This window comes from Aythya fuligula, chromosome 5, assembly GCF_009819795.1.
Source record: "Aythya fuligula isolate bAytFul2 chromosome 5, bAytFul2.pri, whole genome shotgun sequence".
Classification (NCBI taxonomy): Eukaryota; Metazoa; Chordata; class Aves; order Anseriformes; family Anatidae; genus Aythya; species Aythya fuligula.
In genome coordinates, this window is record NC_045563.1 from 19713422 (window position 1) to 19732124 (window position 18703).

Genomic DNA, 18703 nt, shown 5'->3' on the forward strand with positions numbered 1-18703 from the left:
CCACAGCAACCCTTCCTCCCATACCTGTTGCTACTCCTGACCTCTTAGTAGGGAGGTGATATGAGCCAGTATATGAAGCCTGTATTGGTATACAGATAGAGATAACATCCTCTCTCCCAGGTTCTGGGGAAGACAAGGTGTGTGGCGAGACATCCCAAGGCAGAAGAGGAGCCAAAGGAAAGCACCACTCTACACAACAGCAGGGCAAGGGCATGTCCCTCAAGGAGCCTTGCAGTAAAAGGCAAGTGGCTCCATACAGAAGAGGTGAGTGAGCCCCATCCTCCCTCCTGGACCCTCTTCTTCCTCCTCCCACCTTCCTTCTGGCCTCTCTGCCTGTCAGCACCTTCTCCCTCTTCCAGGCCCTCCCAAATTTCCCCAGCTCCCATCTCTCCTTGTCCGCTCCCTCTCAGAGCCGCTATCCCTCCGGACCCGAGGCCCTTCTCCTTCCGGCTCCCCACCCTGGTCCTGGCCTCTCCTCCGCCCTTGCCAGCTGTGAACCTTGGCTTGGATAGAGCCATTGTCCTCCGGGCATCGGGGCCGAGGAGGAGGAGGGGAAGGTGTGAGAGGGGACACAGTGGAGCGTTTGTGTGTGTCCCCGCTGCCGTCAATGCCCTGCTTGTCAATTCATGCGCTAAGATGGCAGAAACAGCAGCACCCACACAAGCGTCGCCATTTGGCGGGTCCAAGGTGCCTGTCCAGGGGGGCACATTGCCCTGTTTGTTTGGAGAACCAGAGGCAGAAGATAACGCCTTTATCTCCCTCCCCAGGCTGAGGGTGCTGGAGGGCTGGCAGGGAGGACAGCAGGACCAGAGAAGGCCACTCCATCCGAGCGCACTGACGGCTCCCGCAGTCGGGCTGCAACAGCTCCGCTTGCCCAGCCTCAGGTGAAGGACAGGGCAGAAAAAAGGAGACCTCTAAGCCAAAGCTTCTGCTCTGGCACAGAAACCACAGCTGTGCTGCTCTTCTCAGCCACTGGCTATACATAGATATCAAATTTTGGGGACAGGAGCTTCTGTCGGGTGACGTCCGTGAAGGCCTGCCTCAGCTCTCTTCCCTGTCAGTGTAAGCTCTCTTCAATGAGAATTATTATCCAAACATATTGGCGATACATGAAAAAAAAAGGATATGCCAGTTACATATTAACATTAAGCAGAGATTATGACCCAGTGCCCCGGGCCATGGTCAGCAGTGACTGGGAAAGGAAATAAAGAGTCAGGGAGGCAAAGGGACTTGACAAGGCTGGCAGAAGGTGCCTGTGCAATGTCACTGCCCTGCTACTGCCAGGCAGAGTGCCCCAGGGACACAGCCCTGGACACTGACCTTGCTACAGGGCCACTGGCACTGCCGGGCTCCTAGAAAGGCTTTGAGGAAACTCAGTGGTCCAGAAGCCATGCTGGGGCCCACTTTCAGCCCTGTTATGAAGACCTGCACAGGAGATTTGGGACTTGGAGCTGCGCTGCTTCCCCTGGAAGCCCCCCAGCACAAAACAAACCTTGGGCGTGAAGTTGAACAATCAAACAGCAACAGAATACAAACCTACAGGCAGCCAAGCATCGCCAGGAACACCATGTCCAGATCAGGCGTCTCGTTCCTCCCTTCTAGCTGGGAGGCAACAAGGTCCCTCCTGTCCGGCCTGGACAGCCTCCAGAGGAGGCTGAGTGTACGAAGGCAGAGCTCTTTATCCAGATGGGACTTCTGCCAGGGATTGGGGAGGGCATTGCTGCTTTTGTGCAACCAATCTTTCACAAACAGGAGCATCGGGTCATTGAGATCTTCCTTCTCACACTGCTGGGACATGCAACTGTGCAGCATTTGCTCTCGGCACTATATGGCAATAGCATTTGCTCCAGAAACACTCCTGCAAAAACCACAAAGGGCACCAAGAGCTTCTTTTATCGCTGGTTTCCCCTACCATCACTGCAGAAAGTCCTCATTCACCTCTGCTTCACTGGTGGCACAAACCTCTCAAGACCCAATACCACTTCCCAGGTCCCAAGAGCAGAGCAGCACGACCAAAAGAAGCAGACAGGTTCAGGGCAGTCATTTCTTTCCCCAAGGAGGAAAGAAGATTCAACGCATCCTGCTTCAGCACCCCAAGTCTTGCTTGGCAGCCACAGAGTACGAACGGTGTGTTTGTAGGTACTGCCATGGGTGCACGCTGCCCTAGAGAGCAGTGGTGGGGTTGCCCAACATGAATCTTCCTGCTCTGCTAGTTGGGTCCGGTTCAGGACTGCTTCAGGAGCTGATGTGCCCTTCTTGTGCTCTTGAAGGAGGGATGGACTGAAGGACACTGTAAACACTATTTCTCTGACTTCATTCATCTTAAGACAATACAGACTTATATCCCCAAGTCCACAGAATTTTACTGTGTCCCCCACCAAACCCAGAACTTCTCGCTGCACTGGACGCATCCTTTGGACAGATGCAGTCCTGAATTAAGCTTCAGCAGATCAATTCATCTCCTGAGGAAGGAGAGACACTAATAAACCTGCACCCTTTTTACTTTGTCTCAGTTTGCATGATTTATCTCCATATCTTTACCTACTAAAGAACCTTCTGCTCTAAGAAAGCTACTTCTCAGCAAGGCGTCCATGGACTAGCTCAGTCGCCTTCATACTTTGCCTTTTCCAGAGCTAAACTAAACTTCTCTAGCCAATAATAAAAAAGGCTCAATTAAAATGGTTATTTAAAATAAATAAATAAATAAATAAAATTAGAGATTATTGCCATACCGGCTATTTCCATATAGGCTTCAGACTGAATGTTGTTTTGTGGTTTTGTTTTGTTTTGTTATTTATTTTATTTTATTTTTATTTTACTTGCTGTTTATATTTTCTGACCAACTGTGAGCTTTCTCCTGCACTGGAACATAGCTCCCGCACCAGGGATTTAGCAAACAGTTACCAGACAATACAAATCAGATACGGAACGTGCCGTTTGGATCCCATCCACCCTGCAGGCTCTCTGTGTGTTCTGGGTCTCACTTCAAAGCAGCACGCTGTCCGGAGCAGCGCAAGAGAAGAGAGGGAAGGTGCCTGGCATGCTGCTGGAGGACATGGGGTGGGGAGGGCAGCACAGAATATTCAAAGGCACTAGAGGACAAGGAGGTCAGCCTTTGGGAGGCACTGGCTGCGTGTGTGCCTGGAGGCAGAATGGCTCCCAACACACAGAATGAGCAGTGTCCACACAAAAGACAAGTAGAGGCAAATTCTGGCACTGAGAGGCGGGCGAGATGTACCCAAAGCAGCAGAACTGCGAGACAAACCTCATAGCAGCACGGCCTGGGCTGCAAGGGGCAGATGACAGCGGGTGAGAGGTATATATTCAAGTAATGAGTGCAGAAGAGATGCACAGGGAAGGTCAGGGACCTGGGAACCAAGCTGAAAGCCCTCTCCTGGCACCTCAACCTGGGCAGACCTCTGGGAGCCTTCCCTCCTGTCCTCAGCACGGAGGCCAAGCGGCAGCAACAGCGGCTGCTGCCCAGCGCCGCTCACCCAGCTCCTGCCACGAGAGCAGAGTTCACGCGCAGCTCCCGTGTTGCAGCACCTGCTGGGAAAAGCAGGTCCCGGGCGAACCAGGCAGCCCGCTGCCAGTGCTGTGACACAGTCAAGTTACGAGGGAAGGCAAATCACACGAATCGCGTGAGTCATTAGATCAACAGATTAACAAAACTCTTAGAGCCTTCTGTCCAGGCCAGCACAAGGTCACTCACTCCCAGCTTGCCCCGCGCCGTGCGTCTGGACTTTCATCGCTTCCATTCGGGAGACAATGCCGCAGGCCCACACTCAAAAGTCTGGCTTCTCTCCTCGAAGGCTGACCTGAATGCTCCCTTTCTTATCTCCATTCACTGCCAGTGCCTAAATAGCACAAGGATCTCACAGCTGGGCCATTCACTATCTCCTAGCCACAACTGCTCACAGGCCAACTCCTCCAGTCTCGACTGCCATCAACCTGACATTATCTGTCTCCTGCGACTGTCTCCAGCCTGTGCACAGCAATCCTCTCACTATCACCTTCCATTGCCACCCCAGCATCTGCCACAACCAGCAGCAGGAAGGCAGGCTGCCTCTCTCCCTGGCAGTATCTCTGGAATTATTTTTCCCCAGGTGCACCTTGCTTTGCTTTCCAAAAAGCGAGGGACACAGCTTCAGCTGGGCAGAACCACAGCTCTTCGGCTGACATCATCAGCAACGGTGCAAAAAGCCCAGCCTTCCTGCAAAACATGCTTTTTGTCCTTCCGCTCTGTGTTTGTGGTACCAGCAGCATCTCGAGGTTGCTGTAGACACCTGTTAGTGAGGTGACTGTAACAACATGCTCTGGGGCTGCTGGGACCAGGGCTGTCCATTCAAGTCCCTGCCCTGAGGGTCTACAGTCTTGAATTTCTGCAGTGCATTTCACTTAATGCCAAACGACATCCTAATTAGCAACTTCCCCTGCATGGAACTGGCAGGGAGAACAGAAGAGAGATCAAACACCGTATCACTGACAGAGCTAAAATACCGCTGCTTATACCAAGACATCAAAGAGCAGTGTAGTTACTGGCAGAGCCCCCCAGGACTGGTACCAGCACCAAAGCCATTCAGCATTTCTTACTCTTGATCTCTGCCTGGCAAAGTTTGTTGGTGACACACTGACTGGTGGGATAGCAACAAAAAGGAAAAAATATATATATTCGTTCTTACAGAGCGTCCAGAATCACCACCTGAATGCAGCATGTACAGGCTGGGAAACACATATAAAAAATTTCTAATAGAAAGGCTCCAGTATTTAGGACTAACCACAGCCATACGAGTCCTTGACATGACATGGCATCTATGGTGGTGACCGCAGAGTTCTCTGTGCACAAGCATCATCGGGCAGACATAGGAGAAATGGTCCTGGCTTTCTGCACACCACTGCTGGAGTCCACAGCCCGCTCGGTGCAGAGGAGGATATGGAAATATTGGAGAGGCTTTGGCAAAAGTTGAAGTAATGCTGCCAGGGATGTATATAAGAAGCTTTACAAAAGCAGGTCCCCGCCTGGCCTATTTGTTGCTGGGAGGCCGAGTGGTGGTGGTTCGATCCTCACATGTAGGAGCTCACATTTGGAGAAAGCACTCTGCTGGGAGCGAGTTGCAGCTTCACAGAGAGGATATGGCAGCTGGCGTGCGAGATTTGACAGTGTCAGCCACGAAAGGAGATGTTCCTGGCAGGGAAGAGCAGCTCTCCACGAGGGGTGAAACCTGCGAGCCGGGGCCCATCTGCTCCTCCGTGCCTGCAGAGCGCAGCCGTAACAGGCCCAAGGCCCTTGTGCACGACTGCAGTACAGACAAATCCTAACATTACTGGTCACCATCTTGGGACCTGTCAAAAACCACCCTCAAAGCGATGCTCTAGCAGCAATTAGACTTCTCAGACATCATGGAGGCCCCTCTTACTTGTAGGGCTGACAGAGCCCTGAATCCCACACCGCAGAGAGGCAGCAGGAAGCCTCTCAGCAAAAACACAAGAAGCTCAAGGAGACAAGACCAACCTTGCTCAGCACAGAAGGCCACCACCATTGCCTGCTCACCGACTGTCCTTCAGGTTCCTCACATCACTGGGTAAAGGTTTCAGAGGTAACTAGGTGATTACAAGTTGATTTAGGATTTTCCGCTCTACAGGAACGATCTGGAAAATATTTTCCTATTTCCTTATCCCCACTGTAGCTCACCAGTCCTGCCAACTGCAACTCCCAAACTCACGAACTGTCCACAGAAGGGGAGCAGAGAGTGCACTGACTTTGTCCCGCTGCCCCCAGCACCAGCACAGTGTGTGGGGCTCATCCCTTGCCCAAAGGCTTCTCACAAGAGAAGTGCTAAAATCTACCAGGGAGCTAAGCTCCCTCCAGGGGCTGCAGGACAACTCCTCGCTGACTGTGAACAGCAGCAGGAGCTACGAGTGAAAGATGACAGAAGAGGCTGGAACGGCTGCGGTGGTGGCGATGACCAGTTCTGGGGGGGAAGCCGAGTCAAGAGCATGAGCGATGAGAGTCAGCCACCCACCCAGCCCCACGGCAGCACAGCCACTTTGCTTTGTTACCCCACTCTCTTTTGTGACAGACCCCAATATACCTTTGGAACAGCACGGGTGTAACCCACAGCCAGGCCCTACCCCACCAGTGACCCGCTGTGCTTCCTTGGAGGGCTCACTGTGCGCTGGGCTCTGTCACTAAACAAAACACCCCTTTTGCACGTCCCTGGGTCTCCCCTAGCAGTCCCTTCACACACTAGGAAAGAGCAACACCATATCACCAGTCATGTATGTCAGTGCTATTGCCTTAGGTCGAGAGCTGAATTAGATGGGACATTTGGCATGATACGCCACTCAGGGAACTTCCCAGAGCCCTTCCACCCCGCTGCACCTGCAGACTGGAAGTGGGATGCCTTTGTCCCGGAGAGGCTGACCATCCGTCTGCCCCCCGTGTCATCTGTGTCATCTGTCCCCATCCTGCTTGCCACAGCAGGAGGGTCACGAGCCATGCGGGGACAGCAACTGCTGTCCAAGGTACCGCTGCTCCTGCACACCCACTGCCGCACCGGAGGGGAGAGCTGAGATGTCTCTTTCCCTGGACTGTTCGCACCCACCGAGCAAGCACAGCGATCTCCATAGGCTGTTTTTACTGTACTGGCTCATAGAGCATTGGATCCCATGACATCTCTGCTCACAAGGGGAGAAGGCAGTTCCCAAGATCACTGGCCTCTCAAGTCTTCGCAGGGGACTATGCCAATGCAGGTTTTTAAAGGTTACTGCAAATGAATTTCTGACGATCTGTGCTAAGTCTCTTTGACTCAGTGTCCCCCGGGGAAGTCCTCAGCCCAGGCAGACTCCCAGGGCTGAGCCAAGGGCAAAGGCTATTTTGCACAGTCCAATTGAATGTATGCTTTCCTGTAAAAGCCCCCAGCTACACCTATGTTTTTATTTATTTGTTTTTTCACAGCTAAAACACAACCCCACAAACACACATGATGAGAAGTCCCACAGTTCTCCCAGCAAGGCTCGGATGTGAAGATCAATATTGTGGGTAAATTCTCACTGGCAGCAAACACAACCATCCCATTGTTCCTCCACTGCTTTATCTGGAGGTTGTGCTGCTCAAGGCTGTTGCATGGGTCAGGCTAGAAGACCTGATAGTCCTCTTTGGCCCGAAACTCAGTTAAGCATCATTATTTTAAGTAAGGGTATTTCCGAAGTAGGAAATACCAGAAGGTAATTTTATCAGAAGATGCTGCCACTTATGCTGGGCCTTATGAAATTCGCAAGGAAAGAGGTGCAAGTAGCGCTAAGAACAGAGGCGAGAGGTCACTATCCCAGGCAGTCCTCAGCTGTCTCTGTAGGTAGCGAGGCTCATCTTCCACCCAGACCATCACAACTCGAGGGCAGAGCCTGCCTCTCGCTGCCAGCCTGAAGAGCTGCCGTGCAGCCAGTGGTGAGGGCAAGCACCTCAAACTTCCCAGAGGCTCACTGACACGAGGCTGCTGGATTTATTAACAGTCCCATGACATTGCAGAACAGCAAAACGAGATTTAACGCTGTTCTCCTGCATTGACAAAAACCAACATCCTGACCCCTTTAAACAACAGGTTGGCCACTACACAAATTCTACAGAAGTTGGGTTTCATCCCTGCCAAAAGAGAGAGCTCCACACGTTTCCTTCAGTGACCATCATCTGGGAGCAGCCTATGTTCCTGAAGCTCATTCCCCTTCCCATTTGCTACCGTGAATTGTTCACTGGCTGGTCATTGCCAGCTCAAAACACAAAATAAGGACACATCCGACCAACTTTCTCCATCCCGTTCCTATCTAGCTCTCAACACTCACTCTGTGTGGTTTAGTTTCCCAAACTGCAGAGAAGAGGGCTGACATAAAAAGCTAAATAAAACCTCACTACCACTCCCCCTCAGAGAGCCAACTGAAAGCACGCCAGCCTGTGTATGAGGGGCCAGACCTCTGCTAGTGAAAAGCACTGTGAGTGCCTGGTGAGGCACTGCTCTGCACCAAGGGGGGCAAGCGTTTGTGGTGTCTGGTTCCAGGCTTGCAAACCACCACAGCCCACCGTCACCGGTACCATCCTCATCTCTTTCAAAGCCAGACTTGGCTTGGGTGAAACACGGCAGGTTCTGGACAGCCCAGTGGTACAATCACTGACTTATTTGTGCCTTGGCTAAATTAAGAGAACTGTGCTGAAAAGTCACATTAAAAAGCTGTAAATTTCAGTACAAACATCTATCAGTGACCATCCATGATGTGTTTCAACCACAGACACCTCCTGAGTGTAACAGGGACATAGTGTCTGTGTCTGAAAGCAGAGGAGCAGAAAAGGTCCCTGCCCTGATGTTCCAGAAGAGCATCCTGTTAGACTGCGTTGACTTTTGACCAGTTTCCCCTCTCATGCCCCTGCAAAACCTCCAGCAGCTGAATATTTCATTCCAGGACAAGAAGCCCTGTCTGCAGGTCCCGCATTGCTCTATCTGGTGTTCCTTCAGCTCCCGCAATGCCAACAATGAAATTAGTTGTGAAACATCGTTTATCACCCCTCTTTCCCCTCTCTGTTTTCCACTATGCTGCATGTGAAAACTCATCACCATCCAGCTGTCCATCCCAACAACCCCTCATGAGGGTTGAACTAAAACAGGGGAGATGGACGGGTGCCCTCCTCCTGCCCACCCAGAACTCCCCACTGACCTCAGGTTTCGATTCGGATGGGATCTCATCAGGGACAGGACTGTTTCTGCTCTTACACTGAGCTGAGCATGGATCATATTGTCAGCAGGCAGCCGACTGTGAAATGGCTTGATGGCCCTTATAATGCCCTTCTTAGGCTTTTGCTTTACTTTAAGCAGGTGTTTCATTTCCAATAAAGTCAAAGCGCGCTTTTTAGTGCTTTATTGAATCAATGTCCATAACCATTGCTTGTCATAACAGAAGAGATAAGCCGAGATCAAGCTCACTGATAAATTGTTTGGTTTCCTGTTTATCTGGATTTCCAGCAGTTAGCTGTAATCCGCCCAACGGAGTAAAAGTTATAAATGAAAGCTGTTTATTAATAAGTATTGTCAGGCATACAAACCAAGTGAATCTGCATGTTCCAAATTAAGTTTTATTCTCTTTATGCAACGTTCACTCCTCAAGGCTGCAAGCAAGAGCGGCTCTGCACGCTCTACAGTCCTTGTCATTAAAGCAGACAGACAGACAGACAGCTTATAGGACCTAGGCTTCCAACTCTTTGGGAAACTGCCTGTGTCTTCCCCAGATCCTGTCCCATGCCCACCCCACACCTTCTGCATCATCTCCTCCGCATCAAGTACTATCATCTCTTTGGAGAAGGAAATCAGATCTGTTTGGCACTCCAAGTCTCACAAGGCAATACACCACTGCAATGTTAGGGTGAGAAGGAGAGCCTGCAGAAGAAAAATTCAGTCCCAGAAAAAACTGCTTTCATCACCCTTTTATAAAAATCAGAGACATCAAAGGCTAGACCATGGCTGTTGGCACTGCATGTGCCTATCAGCTCCTTACTCACTTCTGGTCCCTTCCCACTCTGCTTCAGCTAGCCTGCTCAGTCTCTATTCACACTATGCACTGGTTTGCAATCACAGCCCCTCTTGTTTTGCTCTTCCCAGTGATGCGGTTTGTGACTACTTAGGGTATAATTCAGTACATCTCCTTCAACACACTGCAAATGAATAATGAAAGCTGCAGAAGAAAAGAGGATTTGATAGAGCAAAAGGGATGAGAGATGAAGAAAGGGAAGAGTGGGGAAAAAGGAAAAGTTTATGCAGTCTAGAGAGGTTAGGAAAACCTTAACCACCGCAGACTGATGGCAGCTCTTCTTCCACTAAGCCTATCGCAGCAACTGGGGTGTGAGAGAGAAGCAATGATGCAGCACCAGAGGGAATGGCTCCCACCCCTGCCTGCAGCCCTGCACACCAGCCCTAGGCCTGGACACGTCATGGGTTATGATCACAGCTGTGCGGCACCACACCAGGACCTCATCCCCCTGGTTCCCCCTAGCCTCTGCCCTCAAATCCCAACACCAAGGCTATTTAAAACTCCGGTCTTGGCCCTTCCAACCAGCCCTCCTCCCCAGCAAAGCCAGCGAGTGTTTGCTCTCATTCCCCAGCAGGTCTGGTGTCTCTGCTTTGCCCCTCTCTCCAGCCCCGCAGCCCTGCTCCTAGACCTCCCTTTCGCCATTTTCCGTACCGGCATCAAAACAAAGTTCAGGGAGATAAGCGCAGACCCTGAGTATCACGTTGCACTTTCCCTCAGGAAGGAAGCCTTTCATTCAAACATGCCTTGAACATGCCCTGGGGCATGCTAGAAGGAAGGTGTGCTGGATGTGGAAGGGTTTAAAGCATGCCAGTCAGGAGGAGCAAGAGGTTGTATCCATGAGACCCGATGTGGGAGCCAACAGGTAGCCAAGCACAGCGTCCAAAGCAACCCACCCCCTACATCTAGGAGCGCCCCTTCTCCCCACACACAAGGGTCTCCTCCTCTGGGCTCTGCACCTCCCCTGCTGGTCTGACAGGCTCGTCTCTCTGTCCACCCCGAACTCTGGAAAAGCCCAAGGTATCACAGTGCAGGATCCTGCAGGATGCTGCCCCCTGAGCGGGCGCACAGGAGAGGCAATGGCAAGCACCAGCTTGGGCCCAAGAGCCACGAGCCCCTTCCTGTTTGTGTCTCCAGTCACAGCTGCTCCCCTGTCCTCTGGCAACGCACATGCTAGTTAATCATTCCTCAGACACATTTAGCTTATCGGAGGGTGCAAAGTCCAAGCCCCTACCAGCAACACCACTGGAGAGAGGCAAAGGGGTTACCCAGTGAGCTCTGCCACAGCAACACCACCCCGAGCAGGGAAATCCCAGGCAGAGGTGCACCGTGGGGACACCAAGCCACGGCCTGGGACCCTGTGAGGGTGGCACCGAGGACAGGCAGACTCCAACAGCACTGCTGTGGGCCAGGGGTCCGTAGGTCACACAGCCTTGCACCATGCTGGCACAGCTCCCAGCTCCAAGGAGTGTTTCGGTCTCACCCCAGCCACAAGGCCGCAGAGCAGAGCAGGACAAGTGCAGCACGGTCCCATCTCACTTCCATCTTCAACAGGCTTCTTCTGGTTTTATTCTCACCAAATGACCATGGTTAGAGAGTGACAGCAGGGTAGAAAGTGGTGTGGAAGCAGAAAATAAGAAGAGGCCACAACCACTCGGGTAGGGATGTACGTCTGGGCAGTGCCCAGCTCTCTGCAACGCTAACCTGGTGGATGCTCCATCCCAGGGTCCTTGCAGCCAGCAACACAGCAACTGGGATGAGTCCGGCCCCAGACAGCCAGCCCCAGCAAATGCTTTGCTCTAGCAGAAAAGTGAGAGGGCAGAGAGAAACCCTGCCTTGCCTACAGCTCTGTGCAGCTGGCAGGTCACTGGTCACAGGACACCAAAGAGGAGGCTCCAGGGCTCCACAGAGGCTTTCACCATCTCTCCTCAGCCCCCAGAGTTCATCAGGAAGCTGCTGAGATGCTCTGCACTTCCAAGTGAATGTTGCCAGGTCACAACATCTGCTTTTCTTCCCTTACCTTGCAAGCAGCCTTGATTCCAGTGAAGAAGCCAAAGCAGCTGGTGCCCCTGCTCCTCATGGGGCCCAGACACCAAAAAACATGGATGGGCAATGGGTGGGCTTTTGGAGAAGTTGGTGGTGCTGGTTGTGCATGAAAGCTTTCCTCCTCCAGACTCTACAGTCCCTTGGGCCTCTCTGTGAGATACCACAGGACAGATGCCAGCACACATCCCAGGTTGAGCTCAGTGAATGATTCTCAAGCACCAGCTCCTGCTTTGTACCTTAGGGGGAAGCTGGCTTTAACCTCCTGGGCAAGATCCACACGCTTAGATCCTACTCACATCAGTAGTTCTAACCCTTTTGCCCCCCAAAGCTATGTGAGAGCTTCCACATCCACATCTGCTCTCCAAAAGACCTGAACCACTCTCTTCCACTGCTGCCTTCTTGCACTCATGTCTGTGCCCAGCTCACTGACATCCCAGCAGAGAAACACCCCCTGCAAACACCTCTACGAAAGGGCAGCACCAAGGAAAGCAGAGATCACATCTGTGCTCCATGGCACTGGCACTTTTCCCTCAGTCCTTCCAGACCCCCAGTCCTCCCCCTCCTGTCAGCCATCTCCTTCCCTCAGCAGCCCTTGTGCAATCCCAGCCTGGGAGCAGCCCAGGTCAGCTCTGAGTCACCAGCACGCCCGTTTCCACCGGCCCGCTCACACCTCCACACACTTCCCTTCATCTTCCCTGATGCCCCCCTCTCGCTGCCACCTCCTCTCCTCCCAGGCCCTGCCTGGTCCCTGTCCAGCCACGGCTCGCAGGACGCCGGCCTGTGGAGGACACATTAACCAGAGCATGGGCAAAGTACCTCTCGCCGACCCCACTGAGCCTCCGCGGGCGTGGGCGCACGTCGCTGTCTGAATCACAACCCACCCCTTATCAGACATCCTCGGGGACCCGCCCTCCTACCAGCAGCTCCCTGGCCTCGCTCCATCTGGATATCCCCCATCCTTTTCCCCCAGGAGCTTTGGGGAAGCTGAGGAGAGAGGGGAGGGCTGCCCCCAGGGAAGTGCCAGCACACTCACAAGGCCACTCTGGAGGCGCCACCCTTGCCCCGAGAAGCAGACAAGGACAAGTGCTTTGGCTGAAGGCTCTCAGGACCTCCTGCTGCTGGCCCTGCCAGGACGGAGGTAGCAGCTCCCTCTGCCCAGGAACGCCTCCCAGAGCTGCAGAGGGCTCAGGAGAACGCTTTTCTCTCCTCTCTTCCTCTCTCCTGCACCCAGGGCCTGGGATGGAGCCGTGCTCCCCAGCAGCCTCACGTTACCTGCCCTCATTCATCTGCTGAGCGGATGCAGACACCAGGCTGGTCAGGCAGGGGAGATGGAGATGGAGGGCAGAGATGGGAGGTCCAGCAAATAAACCACGCTGGAAAAAGAGATGGAGAGGGCAGAGAGGAAAGAAAGCTGAGCTGTGGAAGGCAAGGAGGGATCTGTGCAGTTACCTGCCCGGATCCAGCGCATCCTGAGCATGGTGAGAGCAGATGTCAAGCTCCCGCCGTGTCCCTGCTCTCCCCCTCGGTCATTATGCTGCCTAGCTCAGCTTGTCCAGGTCCCAGGGCTGCTGCCTGCTGGTTTTTCTATTCCCCCAGGGAAGAGTGGGAGGGCCAGGGAGGAGGCTGGGAGGCTGCTGCTGCTGCTGCACTCTGGGATTTGGGCCTGCGAGGGGATTACCAGGAGGGATGGTCATGTGTTTGTGCTGTACCAGGTTCCCCAGGACCACTCTGTCACGGGCTAACTCTGCTCAGCAAAGCGCTGCGCACAAAGCCTCTTACCTTCCCCGCTGCGCCAGCCCGGCCCCAGGGAGATGGTCACACTGCAAAGCCACCACTTCCCTGGCCAACCCTTCTGAGAGCCAGGTCTCTGAACGGAGCACCTGGAGCAATGCACAGCAAAGATCACACCATGCTTTTCACATGGAGCCTGTGATTCTCCACAGCCTTTCACCAGTGCTTCCCCTCACTCCTGTAAGGCCAAAGAGCTCCGCACGAGCACTGTGGGTCAGCCTCGCTCCAGCGTGGTCACAGAGCTCTGGGATGCGCTCAGGGACGCAAGGGCAGACAGCAGCTGGACAGGCAGAGGCTGAACAGCGAACATGAAACCCAGCTCACAAAAAGCCATTCCACTCTGTAACTCAAAGGAACCACTCTGATCCTCTGTAGTTACATCACTACGTCAAGACCTGGTGTCAACAAATGCACATGGGGACAGCTGTCCTGGCCCATGGCCGGCTTCTGTCCCTTCTGCCACCACTCTTCTCAGCCACAGGAGACCACCAGTCTCCTCTCTGCACTCCTAAATAGCCAGGAAGCCTCCAAAGCAGCCCCTTCTTTCTCTACAACTCTTTTGTGCACTCCTCCAAGGTTTGTCCCCCGGCAGAAACAAGGTCGCCATGTGCTCAGCAGTCCCCAGTGAGCTGTAACTCACAGCGGGGGTCACCAGCACTGCCAGCAGCAAGAGCTCCTCCAGCTCAGGGCCGCCTTCCCCAGCATTTTGGCCAGCTCTGAAGAAGAAAGAACGATTCCTCATCCCTCGGGCTCACTGCTTTGCAGTTTCACATTGGCGAAAGCTTCACTGGTGGAGTCCTCTGCTGGTTCCTGCCCATCAGCAGATCCCCGTGCGGGCGTGCAGCACACCCAAGCAGCATGCAGACACAGCCCTCATGACGCAGCACGGCGGACAGGGTGCGAACCCACAAGTCCTGGATTCAGCTCTCTGCCTCAGCCCCCTCGTTTCCTCTCTCTGCACCCAGGGAAGACGGGGCGATGGCCCTGACCTCCTCCTGCAGGGCAGCATTTCCTACGCACACGTGGAAAGTGCTCCATAACACACAATAAAAATCACCAAGAAAGGAACCAATACCATTAACACACATATGCAAGCACTCCTACGGGTGAAAACATTCACTAATACAAACACACTTGCTGCCTCACTGATAAACCAGCCGGTGCTCGCCTGCTCCCCGAGCTGGGAGACTCCAGCGACTGCCCCAGCAGCGAGCACAGCGCCCTGTGCGCAGGGGCACACGGATACACGGCCGCCCCGCTTCCGACTGCTCCAGCCACTGGTGCACAGCAAAACATCGTGAGGACTGAGATAAATCTGCTGCATTTCACGGCTCTCACTGAAAATCCAGCCCTTTTTACTGTCTTTCCCAACTGGAGTTCAACTCAAAATCCTCTAAACTCTTTGCATTTGCTATTTCTTCTCCATCTCTTGCCCTATCCCTGTGCAGCCATCTGCCAAACCGCCCACTCCCCTGCCCCCCAAGCCCAGCTCTGCACATCTTTCCCGATATACATTCTTTAACAACCTCTTATCTCATAAATTAGCCGAGAGAGAGAGGGATCCCGAATAGCTGAGCTCTGTCGTAACTGTTTCCCTTACGCGAGTGGTAGGCAGGGAGGAAGGTAAGGTTTCTCGCAGGATGCCAGCCAAGGGTCAGACACTTTCAACTCCCTACTTTTCCTTTGATACAAAATACAAGCGCTCTGGATAAACACTCCCAATACTATGGAAAGACCAAACTGAGCTCCTTTACCTCCGTGCCAGAACCCCCAGCATCCCACACTCTCTCCTTAAAGGTCTCCCAGCCGCCTGCCCGCAGCTCTCCTCACCTTTCTCCTAGTCCTTTCCCAACATCAGAGCAAAGTCCTAGACGGTTCACATCATTCTTCTGCTTCTCCATCCTTGTGCAGTCTCAGATCTCGCTGTCAAAGAGCAGACAACTACACCCCAGGGAAATAACAATACCCTGCCCCAGCAGATGCACAGAGCCTGCTTTATGAAAATCAGGGCCCATCCCTTGAAGGTGAGAAGACCAGAGCCAGGACCCCGGATCTTGGGTGTGTTTGCTCCCCAAGACAAGCCCCACTCTGCAGCCAGGAGCCACGGCACCGTCGCCGCAGCCACGCACCAGGATTTGCCCTCAGCAGACACCAGCTCTCTGCCACACCTCGGGCGAGCACAGCCCCCACTCCCCAAAAGTCTGCGAGAGACCAGTTAATCCTTGTCTGACACTTTGAAATACCGAGCGCTGCTCAAGCACTAAAGGATTACTCTTAAATATGGTGCAGTTGCCTGCAGCCGACTCAGGTATTGTGCAAACCAGCTTCAGGCAAATGAAAGGGAATTCCCTAATTATTTCAGGGTTTTCAGTGTACAGGAAGAGGATCCTTTAGTTTGAACTCTCCACTTGAGAGAAGATGATCTGTGAGAAGAAAAAAGATTTTGCTATAAAAGAAAACTGCAGTTTGAACATGTGTTCCCTGCAGGAAGGGGAACAGCACACACCTTTGAAGAAGTTATAGGGTACTGAGGAAGCCAGTTCCACTAACAAATTTAGCCCTATAAATTAATAAACTCTAATAGGTCCTTTGTTCATCGTTATATTACACATCCAGGAACCATTAATCCTTCCACACACTGAGATTCCAGGGCAAATCCAACTCTGTGCTGCAGGACTGGCCATTTCAGGCGCTGCCCTACACTTCCAAATAACAGGGTCGGTTTGGCCGCTGACTCCTTCAGAGCACCACTACTGGAAGCGTGCACAAGAGGGAAGAGTCTCGCTCCTTCACCTCGCTGCATCAACCGAGCAGCAACCCTTCGCGCTCAGACTTTCTCCCCGTTTCCCTTCTTGCTCTCAAGCACCATGTAAAGAGCCACGTTGGACTCTGTGAAAAAGCTAAGCTCAGAGAAGTTCTTCAAAGGAAGACACACAAGTAAGCGAATAGCAAAGATGGAGACATCTCCTTCAGCCCTGGTTTTCCTCACTCTGTTTTTACATAGACAAGATGTTTTTGGTTCGAGAAGGAGAAAGAAAGAGAACTAGAACGACAGAAAGAGGGAGAAAATAAAAGAGAGAAAGACAAATATAACAAAGAGAAAGAAGGAAAGATAAAGAGAAGAAGAGTCCCAGGATAGTTGAGGCTGGCAGGGATCTCCTGAGGCCATCTTGTCCAACCTTCCTGCTCAAGCAGGGTCACCTACAGCACCCGGAAAGAAAGTCAGATGGACAGAAAAAGAAAGAAACCCTCCAGCCTAAGAAAAGATGCTCTGGGAGAGAGTGAGAGAGAGATTCCACTTTTTCAAGCAAAAACAAGAGGCAAACGGCTGAAGCTTAATGCCTGTAGATAACGTTGGGTGCTGAGCGAGGGCAGCGTGGGGTGCTGGGGAGGCACACGGTGTGCTGAGGACAGCAGGTGGGTGGGCAGGGTTAGGAGCTCGGTCCCAGTGGAAACCCCAAAACAAAACAAGCCCCCTGAAGGCTGAGGAGAAAACAGGCTGGGAGCACATGATAAGAACCCGTGTGGCGAGGCTTCCGTCCTCACTAATCCTGTCGCTCCCAGGAACCCAGAACCACAGCTGGAACAAAGAGGGGATGCTTGGGCCTCTGAGGAGATGCTCTGAGCAGCTCGAGCCTCCGCTCAGTCCCAGCCTCTCCGGAGAGCATCCTCTGCTCGTGGCACACCTTCCTCTCCCTCCACAGGTCCAGTCCTCCTGCCAGCCAGAGGAACGGAGGGGCTGTGGTGCTCCCACCCTGATGGTGCAGAGCGAGTGCAGCGGGCAGCACGCTGCCCAGTGCCCCTGCAGCCAAAGCACAGCACGAGGACCCCCGGGGGGGTCCCACGCTCCAGACCTGACCCGTGCACACAGACAGCTCTCTGCCAGCTACGGGCCAAGCCCCAGGCTGTGCTGCCACCAGCACCGGGACCCATTGACGCAACGAAGCCTCGCTGGGACGGGTGTTGTTGCCCCTCGACGGGCCCACGGCCCACACAACCGAAACGTCCGCCTGGGAACGGGCCCACCAGAAAACAAGGGGCACACGGCGTGGGGCACAGCACCGAAGGGAGAGAAACAAAGATAGCGAGCGGGGAAGAGAAGCAACGAGGGTCAACCAGGAAGAGAGGAACGTGCCAACAAAACCGGCCCAGGGAGAAGCTGCGCTGAGCCAAGGGAGGGACAAGAAAGGGCATGAGGGTCCCAGCGGCACAGCGAGCAACCGCGTCTCACCCCTGCTTGACAAATTCTCTTTGCAATCACTTTTCCACCCTGGGCTTTGGACTGGGCTGCCTCCAGTTCGCACTCTGGTGAAGGAGGCTGCGCTCTGTGATGGGGTCCGGGCTGCGGGCGGACGGCAGAGCCCTGCAGACACCGGCTGCGGGATGGTGCAGGGTCCCCTGCCAGCCCCCCGAAGGGTGCCGAAGACGGGCGACGTCCCCGCTGAAGCTCTCAACGGGGACCCCGTCCCGGGGAACACGGGGGGGCAGAAACTCGGCCCCGAGGCGAGCCGAGGGGGGGAGCAGGAGCCTCGACCCCCTGCGCCAAACTGGCTGCCAGGAGCCCGGCCCCGAGGCACGGGTTCGGTCCCCGCGGGGCGGCGGGCGGAGAGCGCGGCGCTGCCAGCCCGGGGGCGGCTCCGCGGGGCCCGGAGGATGCGAGCCCGGCCGGGACCCACCACCCCGGGGCTCCGCTTACCTTCAAAGAAGCGCTGCAAAGCCTCCGTCTCGTCCACCACCTCCATAGCTGTGCCATGCACCGGGCGGCCGGGCTACTGTCCGCCGCGGGGCATCCCCCGGGGCCGCTCCGCAGCGCTCCGCAGGGCTCCCGGAGCCGCCGGCCCGGGCTCGGGCTCGGGCTCGGGGCTGCGGCTCCGCGCTCCGCCTCCCCTCTCCTCCGGCCCCGGTCCCGGCCCCGGTCCCGCTCCGCCTCCGCCGCCCGGAGCCCCCCTGGCGGCCCCGACGGGCAGCGCAGCCGGGGGGGGGGCGGCCCCGGAGCGGTCGGGGGGCGGCCGGCGAGCGGAGTCGGGGCGCGGGGCGTAAATGAAGTCACAGTTGTCCGAGCGCAGTTAACCAAACGCCGGGCCCCTGCCAGGCGCAGACTGTGGGACCATTCTCTCCGGGGCAGATAAAGCGCACAATGAGGTTTTGTCCGTCCCCACAACCCAATTCAGAAGGGCAGATTCTCTTACATATATAAATATATTTTTCTCGCTCCCACAGCTGTGCAGTGACCAATTCTTCTCTGGGGAGGGGAGGGGGGCTGAGGTTTGGGGAGAGTAATAGGTCTATTATTTCAGGG

The 18703-nt window shown here is 54.3% G+C and overlaps 1 protein-coding gene across 4 annotated transcripts in view; it reads right to left on the reverse strand.

The window, feature by feature from the left end:
- Positions 1 to 18253, reverse strand: part of MYRF (myelin regulatory factor) — a 61690-nt gene extending 43437 nt beyond the window's left edge. For all 4 annotated transcript variants that reach the window (XM_032189090.1, XM_032189088.1, XM_032189089.1 and 1 more), the window contains exon 1: positions 18101 to 18253. In XM_032189090.1, the coding sequence (XP_032044981.1) occupies positions 18101 to 18146 (46 nt within the window). In that variant the 5' untranslated portion in view covers positions 18147 to 18253. The remainder of the gene's footprint in view (positions 1 to 18100) is intronic.
- Positions 18254 to 18703: the final 450 nt, after the last annotated feature.